The sequence below is a fragment of the Pistacia vera genome, unplaced genomic scaffold (assembly GCF_008641045.1).
Source record: "Pistacia vera cultivar Batoury unplaced genomic scaffold, PisVer_v2 Contig52, whole genome shotgun sequence".
NCBI classification, from domain to species: Eukaryota; Viridiplantae; Streptophyta; class Magnoliopsida; order Sapindales; family Anacardiaceae; genus Pistacia; species Pistacia vera.
The window spans coordinates 1,835,429-1,855,950 of record NW_022196357.1 but is presented as its reverse complement, the minus strand read 5'-3'; the positions used below and the strand labels follow the sequence as shown (position 1 = coordinate 1,855,950).

Below are 20,522 nucleotides of genomic sequence, written 5' to 3'. Positions count from 1 at the left end.
AATTAAAAACGAAAAATAATAATTAAAAACATACACTAAATTAAGGAGAAATGTATTAGTTAAAGGGGAATGACTTACACCTACCCAAGGTTTTTCACAAGGACAAATTGATACCCAAAAGGTTTGAAAACAATAAATTGGTACCTTCCGTCATGTGCTGTTAGTGATTTCCGTTTACTAAAAGGATAATATAGTAATTTCATGTACAATCACCAAACTTTATTTGAGAAATATTAGTCTGTTTATTAATTACTTTTAGACTCCTTAAGTTTATTAATTTCCTCAAATACCCCCAGAAAAAAGTTTAAAAATTAACAAAAACACCCCCATCCACCCATACTTATCAGATTCCGGCAACCATTATCGGTGGTAGCCAAAATCTGTCACAACGGTCTACACCACCCAGAAATAGCCGGTAATTCACCGATCTGGCCGTCAGCGACGGCCAAAGATGGAGTTTGGCGGCCGTCGACGGCTAGATCCGTGGTGGATCTGGCCGAAAAAGGCCATATCGATGCGTTACGACACAGATCTGACTGATCTGTGTCGTAACGCAATTTTTCAGCCAGATTCCGACAGTGGTAGTCGAAATCTAGCACTGCGGGTGGTGGGGGTATTTTTGTCATTTTACAAAATTTTATATATTAGACTGTTTAGTTAAATTAGCAAATCTATGGGGTTTTAATAAAATTTTTAATTTATAAAAAACAAAAATATCAAACTTTCAACGACATTCTAGTCTTTTCACCATTAGCAAACGGAAATCACTAATAGCATATGTCGAAAGATACCAGTTTATCGTTTTCAAATATTTTGAGTAACAATTTGTTATTACGGCAAACCTTGGGTAGGTGTAAGTCGTTCGGCCTTAGTTAAAAATGGTGGAAGATGCAGACTTTTTCCTATTTTCTCGAATTTATTTAAAGCAAAATTGTATTAATATATAAATTTCATCTCTAAAAAGTGATGGAATGAGGTTTATATTTAAAAAAAAAATATTATCCTTATAAAAATTTATATAAAGAGTATTACAAAATGAAATAAGCAAGAAAAAAATAAAGAAAAAATAGAAAAAAGAGAGAGAAATCATGAAAATCGATAGTAGAGATTAGGATCGCTCTATTTCAAAATGCAGCGTAAATAGAATATTTACTGTTTACTTTTATCATTTCACTCCAAGTTCAAAGCACTCTCTGGTTGTGTGTTGTAATAAAATGCCGCCGAGTGATAGGAAAAAATCGGCTATATTCATCGCTAACTCAAGTTAATTCCCTGTTTAACTATAGTTAGATAATATCTTAAGAGAAATATAATTAAAATAATAAAACTTACAAAAAGGACGCGTTGGCGTCACAAGAGATAATTGTGTCGTCTTGCCCTGATTGCTTTTTGCTTCGCCCTTTTTCGCATAAAATATTGGGTGCGTTTGGTTTAGTATTTTGGATAGGATTTTAGGGATAGTATTAGGTTATTGGATATGGGAGTATTACGAGGTAAATTTTAAAAATTTATAAAAAAGCCCTTAGGTTTACTAATTTAAATAAAGACCCTAACATGTAAAATGACAAAAACACCCCCACCATCTGCAGTGTCAGATTCCGGCCACCACCGCCGGAATCTGGCCGGAAAATTTCGTTACGGCACAGACTTGTCGGATCTGTGCCGTAACACGTCNTTTCAAAATGCAGCATAAATAGAATATGTACTGTTTACTTTTTATCATTTCACTCCAAGTTCAAAGCACTATCTGGTTGTGTGTTGTAATAAAATGCCGCCGAGTGGTAGGAAAAAATCGGCTATTCATCGCTAACTCAAGTTAATTCCCTGTTTAACTATAGTTAGATAATATCTTAAGAGAAATATAATTAAAATAATAAAACTTACAAAAAGGACGCGTTGGCGTCACGAGAGATAATTGTGTCGTCTTGCCCTGATTGCGTTTTTGCTTCGCCCTTTTTCGCATAAAATATTAGAGAGATTCCCCGTAGTTTTATTTGTATATAAAATAAATTAATTAAATAATAAGACACGTTTTGCTTGATGCGTGTGGTGAAAATAACGTTTTTATTTTATTTGTTGTGGCACGTGTATAAACCACTTTCCCATGTGAAAAATCCTACACCACCTTTCATTTATCACATAATTATAATATTCCTCTTACAAGTACATAATATTTTTTTATTTATTAAGGAAAAATTAGGGCCATTTTATGAAAACATTATGTTGGAAATTTTAAGTCTATTTTAAAAAAAAAAAATTTAAGTTTTCTAAAGAACCAAAAAATTTCAAAAAATCTATTTTTATATTTATTATAGAGTTTTATAATGTATTCAAGCATCCCTCCCTTCCAACTAAAAGTTTTATTTTTTTATATGATTTGAATAATATTAATTAGTTAATAATTGTAGTTGGATAATAATTTTTAAATTTTAATATATACATAACTAAAATGGAACCTCTAAATTAATCACAAATAAAGATAATAATTAATTGAAATAAATAAATAAGATAGCACTGTAGGAGCAAGAGAAGGGAATAAAAAAGTCAATCATTAGAGGAAGCTTCCCAACCTCTGAATTATCAAATTCTTTTTTCTTGTGCATATTGCGGAACTCCTGCTGTCGTTAATATTACCTAATATTTCTTTTATTTATTATTATTCTAAAATATTATGGTTTTTTTATAAATATTAATTCGATCATCATAAGATACGGGATTTCATTTTTATTAACCTGAATTGTAGAGCAAGCGACACTAAAAGAAATAATCATACCAATACCTGAATATATATATAAGGAGAATTTTATTGCAAAAAAATCTTTATTAAAAAAGCAAAAGAATAAAATAGAAGGAAGATTGATTTATTTATGATATTAATTTAATTCCATTCATTTTCTCGAAAGGTTTTTAATTTTAAGTTTAATCAACTCAATTATTTTAAAAAACTATTATTCAAAGATCGTTAAAATGATTAAAATGAAATTAATCTATGGTATATAAAAGAAAAAGAAAGTATTTATGTAGTTTTTTTTACGCGTATTTGTACAGTAAGGTCATATGTGTTATGATTTCTAAACTTTGTCCAAAAAAAAACAATTAAAACATTTTGGGATAGTTGTATTAACTAAGTCAACAAAGATGTTTGACCAAAGTGTGCTCGATTAATCCTAAGATTAAATGCCCAAAAATGAGTTCCACGACTTTCACATGCGATTGTCTATTAACTTAATAACATCAATATTTCAAGAGATAAATTACTATAAAACGTTTTAATTACTTATGTGCTTCAAATTCAAACTCAAAATCCATATTTAATTGAGAAAACACTATTCAAATGAAGAAAAAGAAAAAATTAAAGTTTTGGGACAGATTCTATAATTGTCAATCAGTGACGGATCCAGAAATTTTTGTTAGGATGGATCAAAATGAAATGTAATAACGTATAATATTTATATTATATGTTTTTAGTTGAAATTGTTATAAAAAGAAAAAAAAAATTACATATAAATATTTTTTTTTTTTTAATTTGAGGGTGGGCCATATACTCTAGGTTCGCCCTGTTGTCAATTATCAATTAGGTCATGCTTTATTTTTAAGTAGTGATTAAAGAGGATAATAATGATTAATAGTAATTAATTATTATAATAAGAATTGCATTAGCTGTAATTAAAATTATATAAAATTTGGACGGCAAGTGGAGTGATTTAAGTAATGCACAATTGCACATGGGACTTCTTTTTGTACCTTTAAATTCATTTCACACGCGCCAACACGTGGCGTATAAGCACGTGTTACTCAAATTTTTTGTTTCCTAAAGGGTTGTGACATTTATAACGTGGATTTATGTTTCCTTAGAATTCATACTTAAAGATTTGTCTAAATTGTTGAAATTGTATCTCATTTCACACTCACTTTATATTTTTTTGGTCATTTAATTGTCCCTTGTTATGAAACTTTAAACATGAAAATTGAAGGATTTGATTAAAACTTTGTTACTAGTGATTAATTTAAAAGGGGATCTAAAAAGGTTGACAAAATTTCAAAAAAAAAAAAATTTCCAATCAATCTAACTGTTAATAAGAAAGAAAAATAATGATGAATTATTTATAAATTTTATAGGCGTTTCATAAGTAAAATGTTGGCAGAATGATGTTTACCAAAACAACCCTTGAAACTATAATTGAAGTGAGGAATTTCGTAAATATAACAAAATGTATTTTAATTTAAAAATTAAGGTTATCATTCTTCACATGATACTTTTATTTTAAACTAAAAAATGGATGATACTAAATTTTATTTTTATCAATAAATGAATACTTTACTTCTGGATACATATATATTTATAAATGAACACTTTTTGTCATTTTTATAAATAATACAAACACTTTTTTCAAGATATATATTTATGTAGTGACTATTTGAATGATAAAAAATATATTTTGAGTGAAAAAAATTATAATATATATTATATCATTTTTATTTTAGCTTTTAAAATAAACTTGTTTAAATGATACTATCTATAAAAAAAATTAGGAAAATAAATTTAGAATAAAAATGGAATGTATAATATCTTTGGCATCCTGTTGTAATAACAAGTTTCTTGAAAAAGCGCGTGTACCACAAATGTCTGAAACTCGGATAGCTAAAGCCAAAATGCACGAGGAACGTGATTGGTGAGCAAAAGGCCAAAAATGTATTTAGTTATATAACCAAGGAGGAAAGGGCGGCAAGGTGCACATGTTTCATGCTCTAAATTAATTAAATAAATAATATCTACGCGTCAATTTCACGTGTCCAAGTGTCACCGTGTCTTTTTTTTTTTTTTAAGCCGCCATGAATGTCTAGTCTTCAGTTTACTCAGATCAACTGTAGCCTTCAATTTTGGCGGCACGATTTAATTCTACGTGGCAGTTTCCTGATGACGTGGTCCCTTATTGTTGGTTTTTCTTTATTAGTAGATTGTTCTTTTACTCTTGGCCTATGGACTTTTTAGTTTTTATTTAATAAAAATAAAAAACAATTCGAAATTTGTTTAATTTGGAACGGTGGATGAGTAATCGAAGCTTCAATAGACAATAATTAAATTTCAAATAATTTTTATGAATAAAATTAAACCAAATTAATAAATATTTGGAACTTAACTGTGATCATTCTTATAAATAAAAGTATTTAAAACCAGTGGCATCAGTCAGCTAAGCTATAATATCTCTAATGATATATGATAATTATTGTTAAAATTAATTATGGGGATGGCTTTTATAATTACCTTATACTAGTTTATTAGCTTACTAAAAGTAATGACTTCAGTTGTTGGAATGCATAAGGTAGAAAAATATACGTTTTTCTTTAATAGTTAAATAATATTGAGTTTACTCTTTTAGGAGATTCTAGATATTATTAAAATATTTTATAGTTATTTTAATATAAATAGACAATATGGATTCAATTATAATCAATTCAATAATAATTTAATTCACTAAATTATTTATTCAAGTCTCATTTGTCTATTTTTCACTCTTCACCGCTCATAATCCCAACATCGCATGGCTAGCTTTAAATGCTATTTAAAAAAAAAACTTATCCAGAAAGAGAGAAATTAGTTGGGGGTCAAGGAAAGGTCATCCCACAAGTAACACATGATTTGAGTCCTCATGTGAAGTTGATAAGAGCTTACAAAAAGTTTATTCGTCTTTAATTGTTTGTTTTGGTCTTAACGTGGGTTTTATAGATACATTATTATACATACCATGTTAAACCAATACTTATTTTCTATTTTAATAAAAAAATCTCAAAAAAAAAAAATGAAATTTAAAGTGGCTGTCAATAATTGTGTGTGTGTGAAGGTGGAGGAGCAATACAGTAACACTTGTATACCAGCACACACGTGATTCTGATTCACAAGTACAAAACAGTTTAAAATACAATGACACCTTGCCACTTGTTATTGACATGTCAATTTTTTTTTCCTCTTAATTACAACAGACAAGATCTTATCCGATCCCACCTCCCAAAACAAAACCACAGCTCCTCCTTTTCACACACACATATATATTTAATAAATTCGCAAATAAAACACAATCATATCATTCGTATATTATTTATAGTTTTTTTTTTTTTTTTTTTTTGTATTTTATCAGTCCAATCATATTATTTGTTAATTATATGTCTTAGGTGTTGTATTTACAAATTATTTTTATATTCGAATTTTTGCTAAATTTTTATAAATATATTTTTCATCATTTATCATATCATATTCATAAAATTCTATTACCAATTTTTTACCGTACCCATATATTTAAAATATTATATTGATTTTAACTAGATCGCTCATAAAAATACTAAAATCATGACTGATATTATCATTTTTTCAAAACGTATTATTGACAATATGTCATATTAAACTCATATACATCAGTATCATATTTTTTTCATATTCAAATTTTATAGTTAAATTTTTATAAATATATTTTTTACTATTTATCGTATCATACTTATAAAAATATCTTTTTTTTTATTGTGCCCGTATTCGCTAATATATATATATTCTAATTTCTTAATGATTATAAATTCTCTCAAAATAAACACTATTTTAAAAAAAAAAAAGTGTGAAAGCATTTATTCATGGAATTAAAACGTGGTGAATAAGAATGAACGATATGCTTGTCCTTCTAGTGACAATTGTTGAATAGTAGTGGCGGTGGATATAATCATATAAAGCTGTCTCCTCCTCTCAAAAAACATATGAGGTAAGGATTTATCGGGAGGGGCTGCAGGGGAATTATCGGTCCAATTTGATGAGAAATCAGATAATTTATTCATCTTCCAATTTCATTTATGGGGAATAATAACAGACCTCAACTTGACTCTATCTGTCTCCCATTTTTGAATCCGGCCAAAAATTTAGGTCAATATCTTCATCAGGAAAACCTGCTTAATTAAAAACATCAAAATCCCCTTTTCTGTTGCCTACTTGCCTCCATTAATTCATCAAAATCTGAGATGATTTTGACAATTCTAAGAGCTTTATTGCAGTTTTATCAAGTGGGAAGATCTCTCATGATTCTGAACTAGAAAACAAAAAATTTGTAGGCGAATCCAGAAGCATTTGGTACTCCCCCATTAAATAACTTTTGGTCACTGAATTTCCGAAATTCATCAAATCTGGATATCTTTCATATGATTTTTCGTCTGATATTGTTCTATTTTTCAAATATCAATGATTTTCAATATTTAGTAAAGTTTGGAATCTCTGAATCTTATCTTTTCAAAATCATACACTTATAAGGTTTGCTGTAATTACATTTTCTCACCCATAAACTTTGAGAAAATTAATTAAATGTAATTATGGCAAACTTTCAATGGGAAAATGTCATTCACTCAACATTATAAGATCTACCAATGGCCGGAGAAATTTTATGTCATTATCGAAATCAAATCCTTTTCTATCACGAGGAAAATGAGCTTCACAAAACTTCATTTTACATTATGTCTAGGACCATTGAACGGATTCCTGATTAATAAATATATAATAATAATATTTTTTATTAATTTCTACTTCTACTTTCTTCACTTATCATTTTTAAATATTACAAAAGCAAGAAAATTCAATGTACCCACTGCTCTACGATAATGATCTTAGCTTTTCTTTAAAGGATTATTGGGTTATTCATTTATTTAATTGTTTTAGCTATTGTTTTCTTACTAATAAAAATTAGCCCACCTTCACCAAAATTAGTCCAAATCAACGCCAAATCTTATACATTTGGAATATAATAATATTTCAACAAGGTCAGGATAACTTTGTTTATTTCATTGCATGGATGCAATGAATGATATTATTTAAGAATAAGACCATTCATCAACTACGTCTAGTTATTTAATTACGACCATTTTATAGTTATAATCTATTCTCAATAAGAAAAGACAAGCATGAAATTCTCAACAGAAAACAATGTCCAATACATAGAATACAAATATAAAATTACATGACTTAATAATATCTATATATATACACGTACAAATATGCTTAAGAAAGGACAAGAGGGATGGACGTACACAACTAAAATAAAATTAATTTATCAAAATGAATAAATAAATGAAATTCCTTAATATATAATAAAATTTGAGACCTGACTTTGTCGTTTGGCCTTATATCATCAGGAGAGGTTTATATTTATTATACGGAAAAGCATTATTTTAAAACTTGGATAAGAGGATAACCCGTTTTGTTATCCGAGTCAGGGGTCAATCGGTTGGATCGGTGACATCAGCAATAATTTAATTTTTTAAAAATTACATATTAATCTCTTAAATTTTAGTATATTACAAAAATATCCCTAAAAAAATTTAAATTAGTCCCTAAAATTTGTATTTATTTAAAAAATACTCCAAAAAATTACTAATTGATCCCTAAACTTTTGATATATCTCCAAAACACCCCTAACAAATAAAATTATCCCTATAAATTTGAAATATTATAAATACCCCCCTAAACCCTGAACCAGACTAGAGAAGCTACTGGGTCTTGGTCTAACTGATCCGATCAGTCGGTCCGGGTTTTAATATAGAGCGTAAAAGACTCTTTTAGTGCAAAACGCAATAACTAACAAGTGTTGATGTAGCTAGGTTACATGTTGGCCAACACATTCACTAACCCAATTATCATAATTTATCTATCTATATATTTTTAAAACTTTAAAATTGGTGAATTTTGACATGTTAGATGATTGTTTGACATGTGGTGCATTTAATTGGTGATGATGTAAGATATGTGAATGTGTAAGATTTTTGGTTATATATTTGACGTTTGGTGGATGTATTTAATCTCTTCATATTCATCTAACATCAATCTATATATCCCTCCACTTATGTATATCTATTTGTATGGATCTGGTGATGAGCCGCTGTGTGTTGATTTTTCTTGAATTGTTTTTAATTTTTTTTTTTTTTTTTTTTTTCAAGTTTCCTTGGGTTAAGAATCATATGATTATTATTATTCTATATTTTATAAGCAATTGTATGATTTGGAATTGACATTTTACGTCTGTGTTGTTTTACAGATATGAAGATGGGAAAGTTTCTTCAGCTGTAGATTTCATTTGGTCCAATAATCTTCTTTCAGATTTTCAATTCACTTACTTCCATAACCTGTAAGTATGCAGCAGATTCGGCCATTCCGGTACCAAAGATCATGAGTAAACAATAAAAGAGGTTTGTTATTTTTTTTTCTTTCTTTTTATTAATATATTTCTTAATTGTGCTGTTTCCATCAATACTTTGTACAACAATTAAAAAATTCCATTGCAAGATAATAATTAATATGTGTTCTAGCAACTATAGGAAATAGCTTTGTTTGTGTCATCCTACCGTGACACCATTGAAAAGCAGCTTTAAATAGTGTAAAATTGCAGACTTAACCTTAAAATGAGTCTTCCGTGATAAATTACGACTGACTAATTGCAAGCTATTATATCGAAGTTATGAGAAAAAGTTTGTGAGAAGAGATTGTAGTTTATAGATGTTTTACGCAATCTCTCTATACATAATAATTTTACATTAACTTAGTAATTAATTTGTGCAATTATATATACAAACATACAATTCATCCAAATTCTGCATCTATCATATTACCCTTCTTAGGATCCAAAACTGAATTGTATTATCTTATTATTTATCGGCAGGGTTAATTATTTCAACTTTCTTTTCAGATTTAATTGAATAATAAAAATCTCCTTTCAGAGTTAATACAAGTTTTTGTTGTTTTGTTAGGCAACCAGTAGAATTTATTTAATTATGAATTAATGAATACTATTAAATTGACTTTTTGTTGCTTATTTTAACATATAAAATGCTGCAACGATAAGGAAAATATATCGATATTGTTATAATATTATTACGAGTTTTGTTATTCATTTAGGGTTTGTTTAGGCTTAATAAAATATCAAAAAATTTCTTGAGATTTTAGAAATAACATAAATTTACTAAATATGCAGTAGTAAATTGGTCATAACTTGCTCAATAAGAGTCCAATTGATGAAAGGATTGAAGCATTGGAAACTAGACAGACGAGATTTTAATTTGATATATTATATGTTGCCTTTGATATGGAATATGCCTTGCTGCTGAACCATTATCTGAATAAATTTTGCTGTCATTTGTTTCTCAGCTTCCACTAAACAGTTAGTAGTAAATTGATCATAACTTATTTAATAAAAGTTCAATTGATGAACGGATTGTAATAGTGGAAACTAGACAAACCGGCTTTAATTTGATATATTTTATGCAGAATTTAGATAATTGTAGACCCTTCAAATTCTAGTCGAAAAGATATGATATCAAATAGTGGCATCCCAAATGTCTACTTAAAACTTTGTTTGTTCAAATAAAAATATTTATAGATTCATGTTTGTCTCTTCATATTCACATAAATACAAACGTTTCAAATTCTCATTCAATATCTATCATTATTTATGTGATATGATACCATTCCATCATGACATCGTCGGTCGCCTATTGCCACATTATGTTACATGGTTTCAACAATACAGTTGATCTCAACAATTCGGTAAACGTACCTCTTCACTATGTTAATATCAAAATCAATTATTTTTTGTTGCTGTTGTTTACAATAAAAGATTCATGTATTGGAATGGAATCAAGTCGATGATGTTTCTATGATACATAAACATTTCGCTTTCCTCTGTTTCTCGGTTTTTATTAAACAATCAATAGTAAATTGGTCATAACTTGCTTAATAAAAGTTTCATTGATGAACGGATTGAAACATTGGAAACTAGATAGACACAACTTTAATTTGATATATTAAAAAGAAAGATGAGTTTTATAGAGGCTGGGTTGGCAGTGGAAAAGTGCTTGAAACAAACACTACAAGTGTCTTAGAAAGAATCGTCAACAACACAAGAAACAAAGCTAATGAGGAGAGAAATTGGTATAAGAATTAGAGAGGAATGAAATAAAGGAAAAGATAGGAACCCTAAAAAAGTAGTAATCCGGTTTTTACACAAGGTCAGACCAGTGGTTTGGCACACTAAAACTTTGTAAAGGAATTAGAGAGAAATGAAATAAACGAAAAAAAGAAAAAAAAGGAACCCAAGAAAAGTGTTAACCCAACTTTCACACAAAATCAGTTGCACTAGTGGTTCGACACACTAACGTTGGTCCAACTGCGGGTTAAAATAGGTTAATTACAAAATAATATTAATCATACTATTTAATATTACTTATTTGGATTAAATTGGCATACACTGAATCACGTGTAATTATTTAAATATATATTTCACATATGTAATATTTATATCAAATTGCTATTCTTAATTTCTTTATTATTTATTGCTTTAATTATTAATTCAACACTAAATCAACTTCAATACAAACCATTCATATTCACATCAATACTATCACAAATATTTTCTATTATATTATTTTTGTCAGCCTTAGGATACTTTTTATATTATATAATCTCTTAATTATGTCAATATATCATGTAATTTGTAACAGACATAATTAGGAGATTCAGTGTATCGTTTTCTACCTACATAATGCTTATAACTCTATAGTAGATAGCAACCAATTGAAACATCCAATTCTTCTAACAAACATGTTATCAAAGCCACTTTCATAAACACACTATATTGTATATAAAAAACAATACTTGAAATACAAGCAATAAACTTACCCCTAGAGTCAATTTAAATATATATTTCACACATGTAATATTTATATCAAATGCTATTCTTATTTTCTTTATTATTTATTGCTTTAATTATCAATTCAACATTAAATTTACTTCAATACAAACCGTGCACATTCACATAAATACTATCACAAATATTTTCTAATATTATTTTTGTCAGTCTTATAATACTCTTTATATTGTGTAATCTTTTAATTATATCAGTATATTGTGTAATCTATAACTAACATAATTAGGAGATTCAGTGCATCGTTCTCCACCTATATAATGTCTGTAACTTTGTAGTAGATATCGACAAATTCAAACATCCAATTCTTCAAACAAACTTGGTATCAAAATCACTTTCATAAACAACATTATCTTATATACAAATAATAATATTTGATATACAAGCAATAAACATACCCGTGCAATGCGTCGGACTTTCACCTAGTTTACACTTTACATGTATGTCTGAATCCTAACTTTGAGTTTGTGAACTGTCATACAGAAACAGAAGATGAATGGAAGTGGGTTTGCATGCTCTTTCGGAAAATTAATGATCACGTGCCTCATTTTATTAGTATTGTTAAAAAAAAAAAAAAAAAAATTCTATTTGGTCATAAAACATAATATGAGAGTTTATTTATTTAACTTATTTTTTATGACAGGTAAAATCTCAAAAAATATGAAATCATTTTAGATTTGAAAACTATTATTGAGAATGGGGTCCCATAAGTATTTAATTCAATGGTAAGTGCTCTCCATTAGTTCTTCTGCACGTTGTGCACGAGGAATCATGCGTCATTTTAAACAAATCCTCTAATTTTCAAATGAATTATGATTTAATAAACTTTAAAGAGACCACCCTTCCTCACCCTAAGTTTTTCGGGTCTTTGGATTTTGGGCCAACGGGATAGATGAAAGCCCAAAATACAAATGAAGGGACATATCTGATATAATCCATGTAACTTCAATGATAACTACAACAAATACTATTTTATAATACCTGCCTTTGTAGACTTTTGGGAATAAGATAAGGATGTTTGAATACCTTCGCCTAATATTTTGTACGATAAAAATAATGTTGAATATTATAATTTATAAATTAAAACTCTTTTTTTAAATAATTATTTATTATAAATTATGCAATTGTCAATTACTGCTGATAAATCGGAATTCCAGCCCAACCCAATAAGATTCTCATTGGGCTAATGAGACCCAATTCAAAATCATCCCATTCAGAAGATAAATTTAAGTTTAATCATCATGAATTAGTTGATTATCAAAGTCATTCAAGATGCAATCATCGATTCCCCCTTGAAGTTTTATCTGGGTCAATTTACGGTGGTTTTTTTTTTTAAAATTGATTTCGGGGCTTACAAAGAGTCCAGGGAAAAGTCCAAATATCTCAAATGGGCCAATTTGTTTATACTGGGTCACGTACCTGATCAGACAGCTTATGGCGACTCCATTCTCAACTGAACCAAGTAGCTAAGGAGGTGTTTCATCGCACTTCTTCAGAATATGATTTTGGGCATGACTAAATTCACCTTGCAGTCATCGTTTGCGGTTTCTCTTATTTAGCTGAGGAGGTGTTTCATCGCATCTCTTCAGAATCGCCTATTTGAACCAGCAAATCAACTTTCCTTTTCCACCCTCTCTATTTTAATTTTAATTTTATTCAATTTGATCGTCTTCTTCTCATGGCCTCCGATAATCCCATGGACAAGAACACAGTTTTCAGAAAACTCAAAGCGAAATCCGGTAACAAGGTGTGTTTTGATTGCAATGCGAAGAACCTTAGTATGGAAGAAGAGGTGGGTTTACCATCATCACCTGTTGCTTCTCAGTCGGCACAAGAAGCTAATGGACTTTTGGATGTTAAGATCCTGGAAGATCCGAAAGAAAGTAGTATAGAAAGACAAGAAACTCATGATGTCCCTGTTTCACCAAAAGTTTCTCGTACGGTTGTTACCAGTACTGTCAAAAAGCCTCTTGGTGCGAAGAGAACAGGGCAGACTGGTGGCCTTGGTGCACGAAAGCTTATTACAAAGCTAGCTATTGGTGGTTTCCTCTCGATACAATTATTTTAGCTGCAGGAGTATCTAACATAAAGGACAACTGCATTTGCTATTTATTTTGTGTTTTTCATGTTTGATTCAATTCTTGTCTTAGTAAAACATTTTTATGTAATGCAGACAAGTGAAAGTCTCTATGACCAGAAACCTGAAGAACCAACTGTCCCAGTTCCCACATCAACTAGCAACACTCCGCCTGCTGGTTCGTCTTTTGCATCTCGCTTTGAGTATGTGGAAAATGTGTGCTTAGTTATGTAGCTCCACCAAAGTCAACAAGCTTCTTTGCAGATTATGGAATGGACAATGGCTTTCAAAAGAAAGCTAGTTCCTCAGAAGTACAGGTAAGCTTCTTGGCTGTCTTCCTCAGATTAAGGCAAGGGCAAAAGACTTGACATGCACAAATATATCAATGAAAAGTCAAATTAACTGGACATAAACACTTGAGGAATATGGTGATTTACATCTTTGCGGCAAAACGAAAGTTAATTTGTAACTTCTCAACTGAAACCCAAAAACACTGATTTCTGATATCCCTCTATAATTCCCCCCTTGCTCTGAGTTGTGTTTTTATAACATTCAGTGCAAAGTCAATATGGATTTCTTTTGATATAGAATGATAAAACTTGTTGTTTTCTGGTCCTTTCATTTTCAACATTGGGTGTGTTGGGGCTGCCACAAAAAGTAGTCTTTTCATTTTCTGTCACAAATATTATGTCATTTGGTTTGTTCACCCCTGTTAGCTATGGCTTTGCTTGAATGATGCATGTGCTTTTTGGGGTTCAGAGCAAACTACGGACATTGATTCTCAAGTTTCTTACAGAAGTTCTCTGTATGTGGTCTAACTCGTTTGAAATTTTTTTATTCATAATTTTGTTTCAAGTCACAGTTTTTCAGTCTTGATTATGCTGTAGTTGTTTGCTAACAAATGTTAAAATATCAGAAGAGTTTCGTAAGATGACTTTAATATGAACTCTTTGTGGTGTCCAAATGACATTTTTTTTTCCAGGGTTGGGTGGGGTGGGTGTTGTGAGAGTGTGGAGAGTTTAACTTTGAGTTTGTGTATTGGTTTGGTAATGAACGCAATCGTCATCATCGTCTAGCATTGCTTATTAATGATAAATTAACATGGTAAAACACCTTTAACCTCATAATTTTCTCAACTACTGACTTCTGGAAACATCTAACCTACTAAACCTGTCTTTTTGTTGCTGGCATTTGTTTAGTGTTATATTCTCCATGAACTTGAATGCTAATTCATGTCTTTGTGCTATTATAATTACTTTTGTTCATAAATTCAAATAGAAACTGCTGTGAAGGTCCTCTGAGGTGAATGTACGGATTCACTTGTGTTTTCAATTTATTAATAAGTTTTTTTATCCTCAGAGTTCATCGGCAATCTTCCAATCACAGCAAGACATGCCCCCCTTTAAGAAAATATATATATATATTTTTGATTTATTTGCTAATGTGTCAAGATCCCACATCCACTATGTATAAGATAAGGGTTGGCGTAATTTCAATTATGTTGGTTAGGTTTTTAACATCTCTTTCAACAGCCTAAGCACCTCTGCCCTCCATAGCATACCTCTATTCAGTTCCCAGAACATGCTGGTTCTATTGTATTAATAACTTTACATTCCGTTCAAAATATTAATTTTAATCAATTAAATATTTAGAGAAATTAAGCATTTTTTTTTTTTCCATACAGAATGAATCCAGTAATCAGATAACCAAACAGCAAAGGCTATTTACGTCTCTCTCCTTGCTATTAAAGCAAATAACGACAAACCACCATACACTTGTTAAACCTGTAGGACATTTTTGATTTACAAACTATCCACCTAATAATAATAATAAAAAAAATTGAATCTCCCAATTTAATTAAAAACGCAAATAGCATTTAGCGTTTGCGGTTTCACTTATTTAGCTGAGGGGTGTGTTTCATCGCACCTCTTCAAGTTCAATCTCCTATGAACCAGCAAATATACTTTCCTTTTCCACCCTCTCTATTTTTGTTTTATTTTATTCAATTTGATCATCTTCTTCTCATGGCGTCCGATAATCCTATGGACAAGAACACCGTTTTCAGAAAACTCAAAGCGAATCCGATAACAAGGTGAGTGTTGCTATGTACTCTGGATCTATTCAGATCTGTGAATTTCCTATTGATCTTCAAAATTTTGGGCTGTTATTTTAATTTTTTTTTTTAATTGTTTTTGTTGTAGATGTGTTTTGATTGCAATGCGAAGAACCCTACTGGGCGTCGGTAACGTACGGGATCTTTCTATGCATCGATTGCTCTGCTGTGTTCACCGGAGTCTCGGTGTACACATCAGCTTCGTTAGGTAATATGCTGTTATTATTCCGACTCTATTTTTTTTTTTCTTATTTAGCAAACCTTATTGTAATTCTTTATTATTTTAATGTATAAAATTTTCTGCATTATATTTATATGTTTGTAGACGAATTCGACTACGTACGATCAAAATTATGTTGTAGCGATCGGCTATTTTTGTTGGTTGGATCACGACGTTGTTGCTTTTAAATTGTAATGTGCTATTGTATTTTGATTATTGCGTTAAAATGGATGGTTATTTGAGTTCAGGGTTATGTGATCTGTTTAGGCATTGGGGATTTGGTGATAACTGCTTCAGTTGCAAGCATTGCTTCTGCCAAAATCTAATTTTTTGTTTAATTGTGTCTACTCTTTCCAACATTTTTAGCTCTTCTGATATTTTGAACTTCTTTGATCGTTTCTACATGATCTCTCTTAATCATGAACATGTGTCTTTCAAGCAACGATAACTTGATGATATAAGTAAATTTTTGGTTAGAAGTTAGCAGTTTAGGGCTCGTTTAACATTTGCTGGGGCAGAGTTTATGCTTGTGATGCCTTGAAATTGTTTGTGGTTGTTTAGATCTGACTGATAGATTGTGATCTATCATTCATTATTGATTTATGACGGTATTTGGCGTTTGGTCTAATTTATGGTTTGTGTTGGTGTTTAATAATTGTCAATTAGAGATGAGTTGGTGTATAATTTCATATCAACAAACTTTGGAAGGCTGCCCTTTGTCTTTTTGTTTTTCATTTTAAATACTTTCTCAACTTAATAGTTTAAATGCATGTTATAGTGATTGGCTTCACTCCCTCCTTGTTATCCCTAAATGATTCTCCATGTTAAGGTTGAAAGATTAGTGCCAAATCATGCCTCTTTCCATTGTTGAAATTTCTTCTAAGAATTTTAGTTTTAGTGTGAAAGGGTAAAGTTTGAAATCTTTGTTGAACTGGTATATATATTAATTACTACTTTGAAAATCTGAAATGTTCTTCAGAGGCTCTTACTAAGGAGTGGGGTATGTTTATATGTGTGACTGGCTATGGTTTATAGTTTGGAAGTATGTTTTGAAGTAGAATTACTGCATTAAATATTCTTAGGATCTATTAAGTTTAATTGACAAAAAATTCTATCTCTTAGATTTTACTGAAAGAAAGACAATTCTTGCAACATTACTTAAGCTCCTTAAATTATGACATCAGTTTGAAATCATTTGTTAATTTTTTCTTAACCACATTCTCTTCGCTTTAGTCCCTTGATTGTTTTCAATTTCAATTTGATTCTGTGTTTTGTTGAAAATTAGCTTTTTATTTTTTTATTTGTATGAAGAAAATGCTTAATTGGTTGATGCTGATCAGCCACCGTATTTGCTTTCTGTTCTGTAATCCTATCTAGTTGAGTTATCATCGATTTTCCCGGGTAAATATAGTGATGCAGCATGTATATTATCTATGCTATTTAATGAAGAAAGCAGAAGGATGGAGTCCTCATTTCAGCTAAGAATAATTGTTATCTTTTTTTTCAAAGGGATGTCTTTCCCTGTAGCCCCCAGCTATTAACTGATCAAGTATGACTCCATATAATTATGTGTTTTATTAACACGCCTATTATGAAATAAATATATTGGTGACTTTTCTTTCTTTTTTCTTTTTCTCTTCCTTAATTATTATTAATTTTGTCTATTCATATAGGTCGACAAATTTAGACTCATGGAGTACTGAGCAGTTGAAAACGATGATGTTTGGAGGTAACAACCGTGCACAGGCTTTTTTTAAGCAGCATGGATGGAATGGTGGGGGCAAAATTGAGGCCAAGTATACTTCAAGAGCTGCTGAGATGTACAAGCAGATACTTGCGAAAGAAGTTGCTAAAAGTATGGCAGAAGAGGTGGGTTTACCATCATCACCTGTTGCTTCTCAGTTGGCACAAGCAGCTAATGGACTTTCAGATGTTAAGATCCTGGAAGATCCAAAAGAAAGTTGTATAGGAAGGCAAGAAAGTCATGTGGGAAAGCAAGAAATTCATGATGTCCCTGTTTCACCAAAAGTTTCTCATACAGTTGTTGCCAGTACTGTCAAAAAGCCTCTTGGTGCGAAGAGAACAGGGAAGACTAGTGGCCTTGGTGCACGAAAGCTTACTACAAAGGTAGATATTAGTGGTTTCCTCTCTATACAATTATTTTAGCTGCAAGAGAATGTAACATAGAGGACAACTGCATTTGCTATTTATTTTGTGTTTTTCATGTTTGATTCAATTCTTGTCTTAGTAAAACATTCTTATGTAATGCAGACAAGTGAAAGTCTCTATGACCAGAAACCTGAAGAACCAACTGTCCCAGTTGCCACATCAACTAGCAACACTCCGCCTGCTGGTTCGTCTTTTGCATCTCGCTTCGAGTATGTGGAAAATGTCCAATCTGCTGAGTTGAGTTCTGGTGGCCCTCAAGTGCTTAGCCATGTAGCTCCACCAAAGTCAACAAGCTTCTTTGCAGATTATGGAATGGACAATGGTTTTCAAAAGAAAGCTAGTTCCTCAAAAGTGCAGGTAAGCTTCTTGGCTGTCTTCCTCAGATTAAGGCAAGGGCAGAAGACTTGACATTCACAAATATATCAATGAAAAGTCGAATTAACTGGACCTAAACACTTGAGGAATATGGTAATATGTACATATGTGCATGCAAAAACGAAAGTTAATTTGTAACTTCTCAAACATGAAATCCGAAAACTACTGATGTCTGGTATCCCTCTGTAAATCCCCCCTTGCTCTGGGTTGTGTTTTTCTAACATTTGTTTTATGACTTATGTGATATGAGATTTAGTGCAAAGTCAATATGGATTTCTTTTGATATAGAATGATAAAGCTTGTTGTTTTCTGGTCCTTTCTTTTTCAACATTGGGTGTGTTGGGGCTGCCACAAAAAGTAGTCTTTTCATTTTCTGTCACAAATATTATGTCATTTGGTTTGGTTCACCCTGTTAGTTATGACTTTGCTTGAATGATGCATGTGATTCTACTGTATTATTCTTACTTCATCCTTATATTACTGTATTATCAGATTCAAGAAACTGATGAAGCAAGGAAGAAGTTCTCAAATGCAAAAGCTATATCATCAGCCCAATTTTTTGGGGATCAAAGCAAAGCTATGGACCTTGATTCTCAAGTTACTTTGCAGAAGTTCTCTGTACGTGCTCTTACTCTTAACTTGTTTGAAAAATTTTATTCATAATTTTGTTTCAAGTTACATTTTTTCTTGATGCAGATGCTATCATTCCATATATTATGCTGTAGTTGTTTTAGCTAACAAATGTTAAAATATCAGAAGAGTTTCGTAAGATGACTTTAAATATGAACTCTTTGTGGTGTCACAAATGACCTTTTTTTTTCCAGGGTTGGGTGGGCTGGGTTTGTGAGAGGTGGAGAGTTTAACTTCGAAGTGTCTATGGGGGTTGATAATGAACACAATCATCAATCAATGGTCTAGCATGGCTTATTAAATGATAAATTAACAAGGTTTAAAACACCTTCAACCTGCATAATTTTCTCAACCTGACTTCTGGAAACATCTAACTTATGGAAATTACTAAACATGTCTTTTTGTTGCTAGCATTTTGTTTAGTGTATTCATCCATGAAACTTGAATGCTAATTTAGTGTTGATGTGCTATTAGAAATTACTTTTGTTCATAAATTCAAATAGAAATTGCTCCGGGGTCCAGTGAGGTGGAATGTACGTATTCAATTGTGTTTTCAATTTCATTAATGAAGTATTTTTTATCCCCAGAGTTCATCGGCAATCTCTAGTGCTGATCTTTTTGGTCACGATGCTGATAATTCCTCTATTGACCTTGCTGCTAGTGACCTCATCAATCGACTCTCATTCCAGGTACAACCATGAAATATTAAGATACCAGCAAACTGATCTAATTAAATTTATCGAGTATGAAGATCCATGAGAGATTAGGCTTTATTCTCTTTTTTATTTTTTATTTATTTTGATTATCTTATTTTCTTTCCAGGCACAACAAGACATCTCCTCCCTTAAGAACATTGCCGGAGAGACTGGGAAGAAGCTAAGCTCCTTGGCATCCAGTTTAATGACAGATCTTCAGGACAGAATCCTCTAATTATGTAATAGATATTGTCCTTGCTCAAATATATCTGCAGTTTGTTACATTACCAGCCAACTTCTTATGTAGGGAATGTAAAATGAGTCGATCATACAATTCTTTTTGAAGACAAATAAATTTTTAGAACTCTTCCAGGCCTATCTCAGCCTGGGCTTTTATTATGTTTTAGCACAGGGTTTGTTTTGAGACAAATTATATGTGCCTTTTCTGTTTCGCATGGTAAATTTTATGCCCCCTTTGTAAAACCAAATCCAAGTTTCCTGCTGTGTATTAAGATGTTTCAGG

The 20,522-nt window shown here is 30.8% G+C and overlaps 1 protein-coding gene across 1 annotated transcript; it reads left to right on the top strand.

The window, feature by feature from the left end:
- The first annotated feature begins 15,746 nt into the window (after positions 1–15,746).
- On the top strand, positions 15,747–20,364 carry LOC116106572 (probable ADP-ribosylation factor GTPase-activating protein AGD8). The gene is given in 10 exon segments (XM_031392945.1): positions 15,747–15,870; positions 15,873–15,889; positions 15,999–16,026; positions 16,029–16,078; positions 16,081–16,118; positions 17,804–18,257; positions 18,402–18,656; positions 19,167–19,292; positions 19,892–19,993; positions 20,127–20,364. Coding segments are annotated over 10 exon segments (1,227 nt in total). The 5' UTR covers positions 15,747–15,821; the 3' UTR covers positions 20,235–20,364.
- Positions 20,365–20,522: the final 158 nt, after the last annotated feature.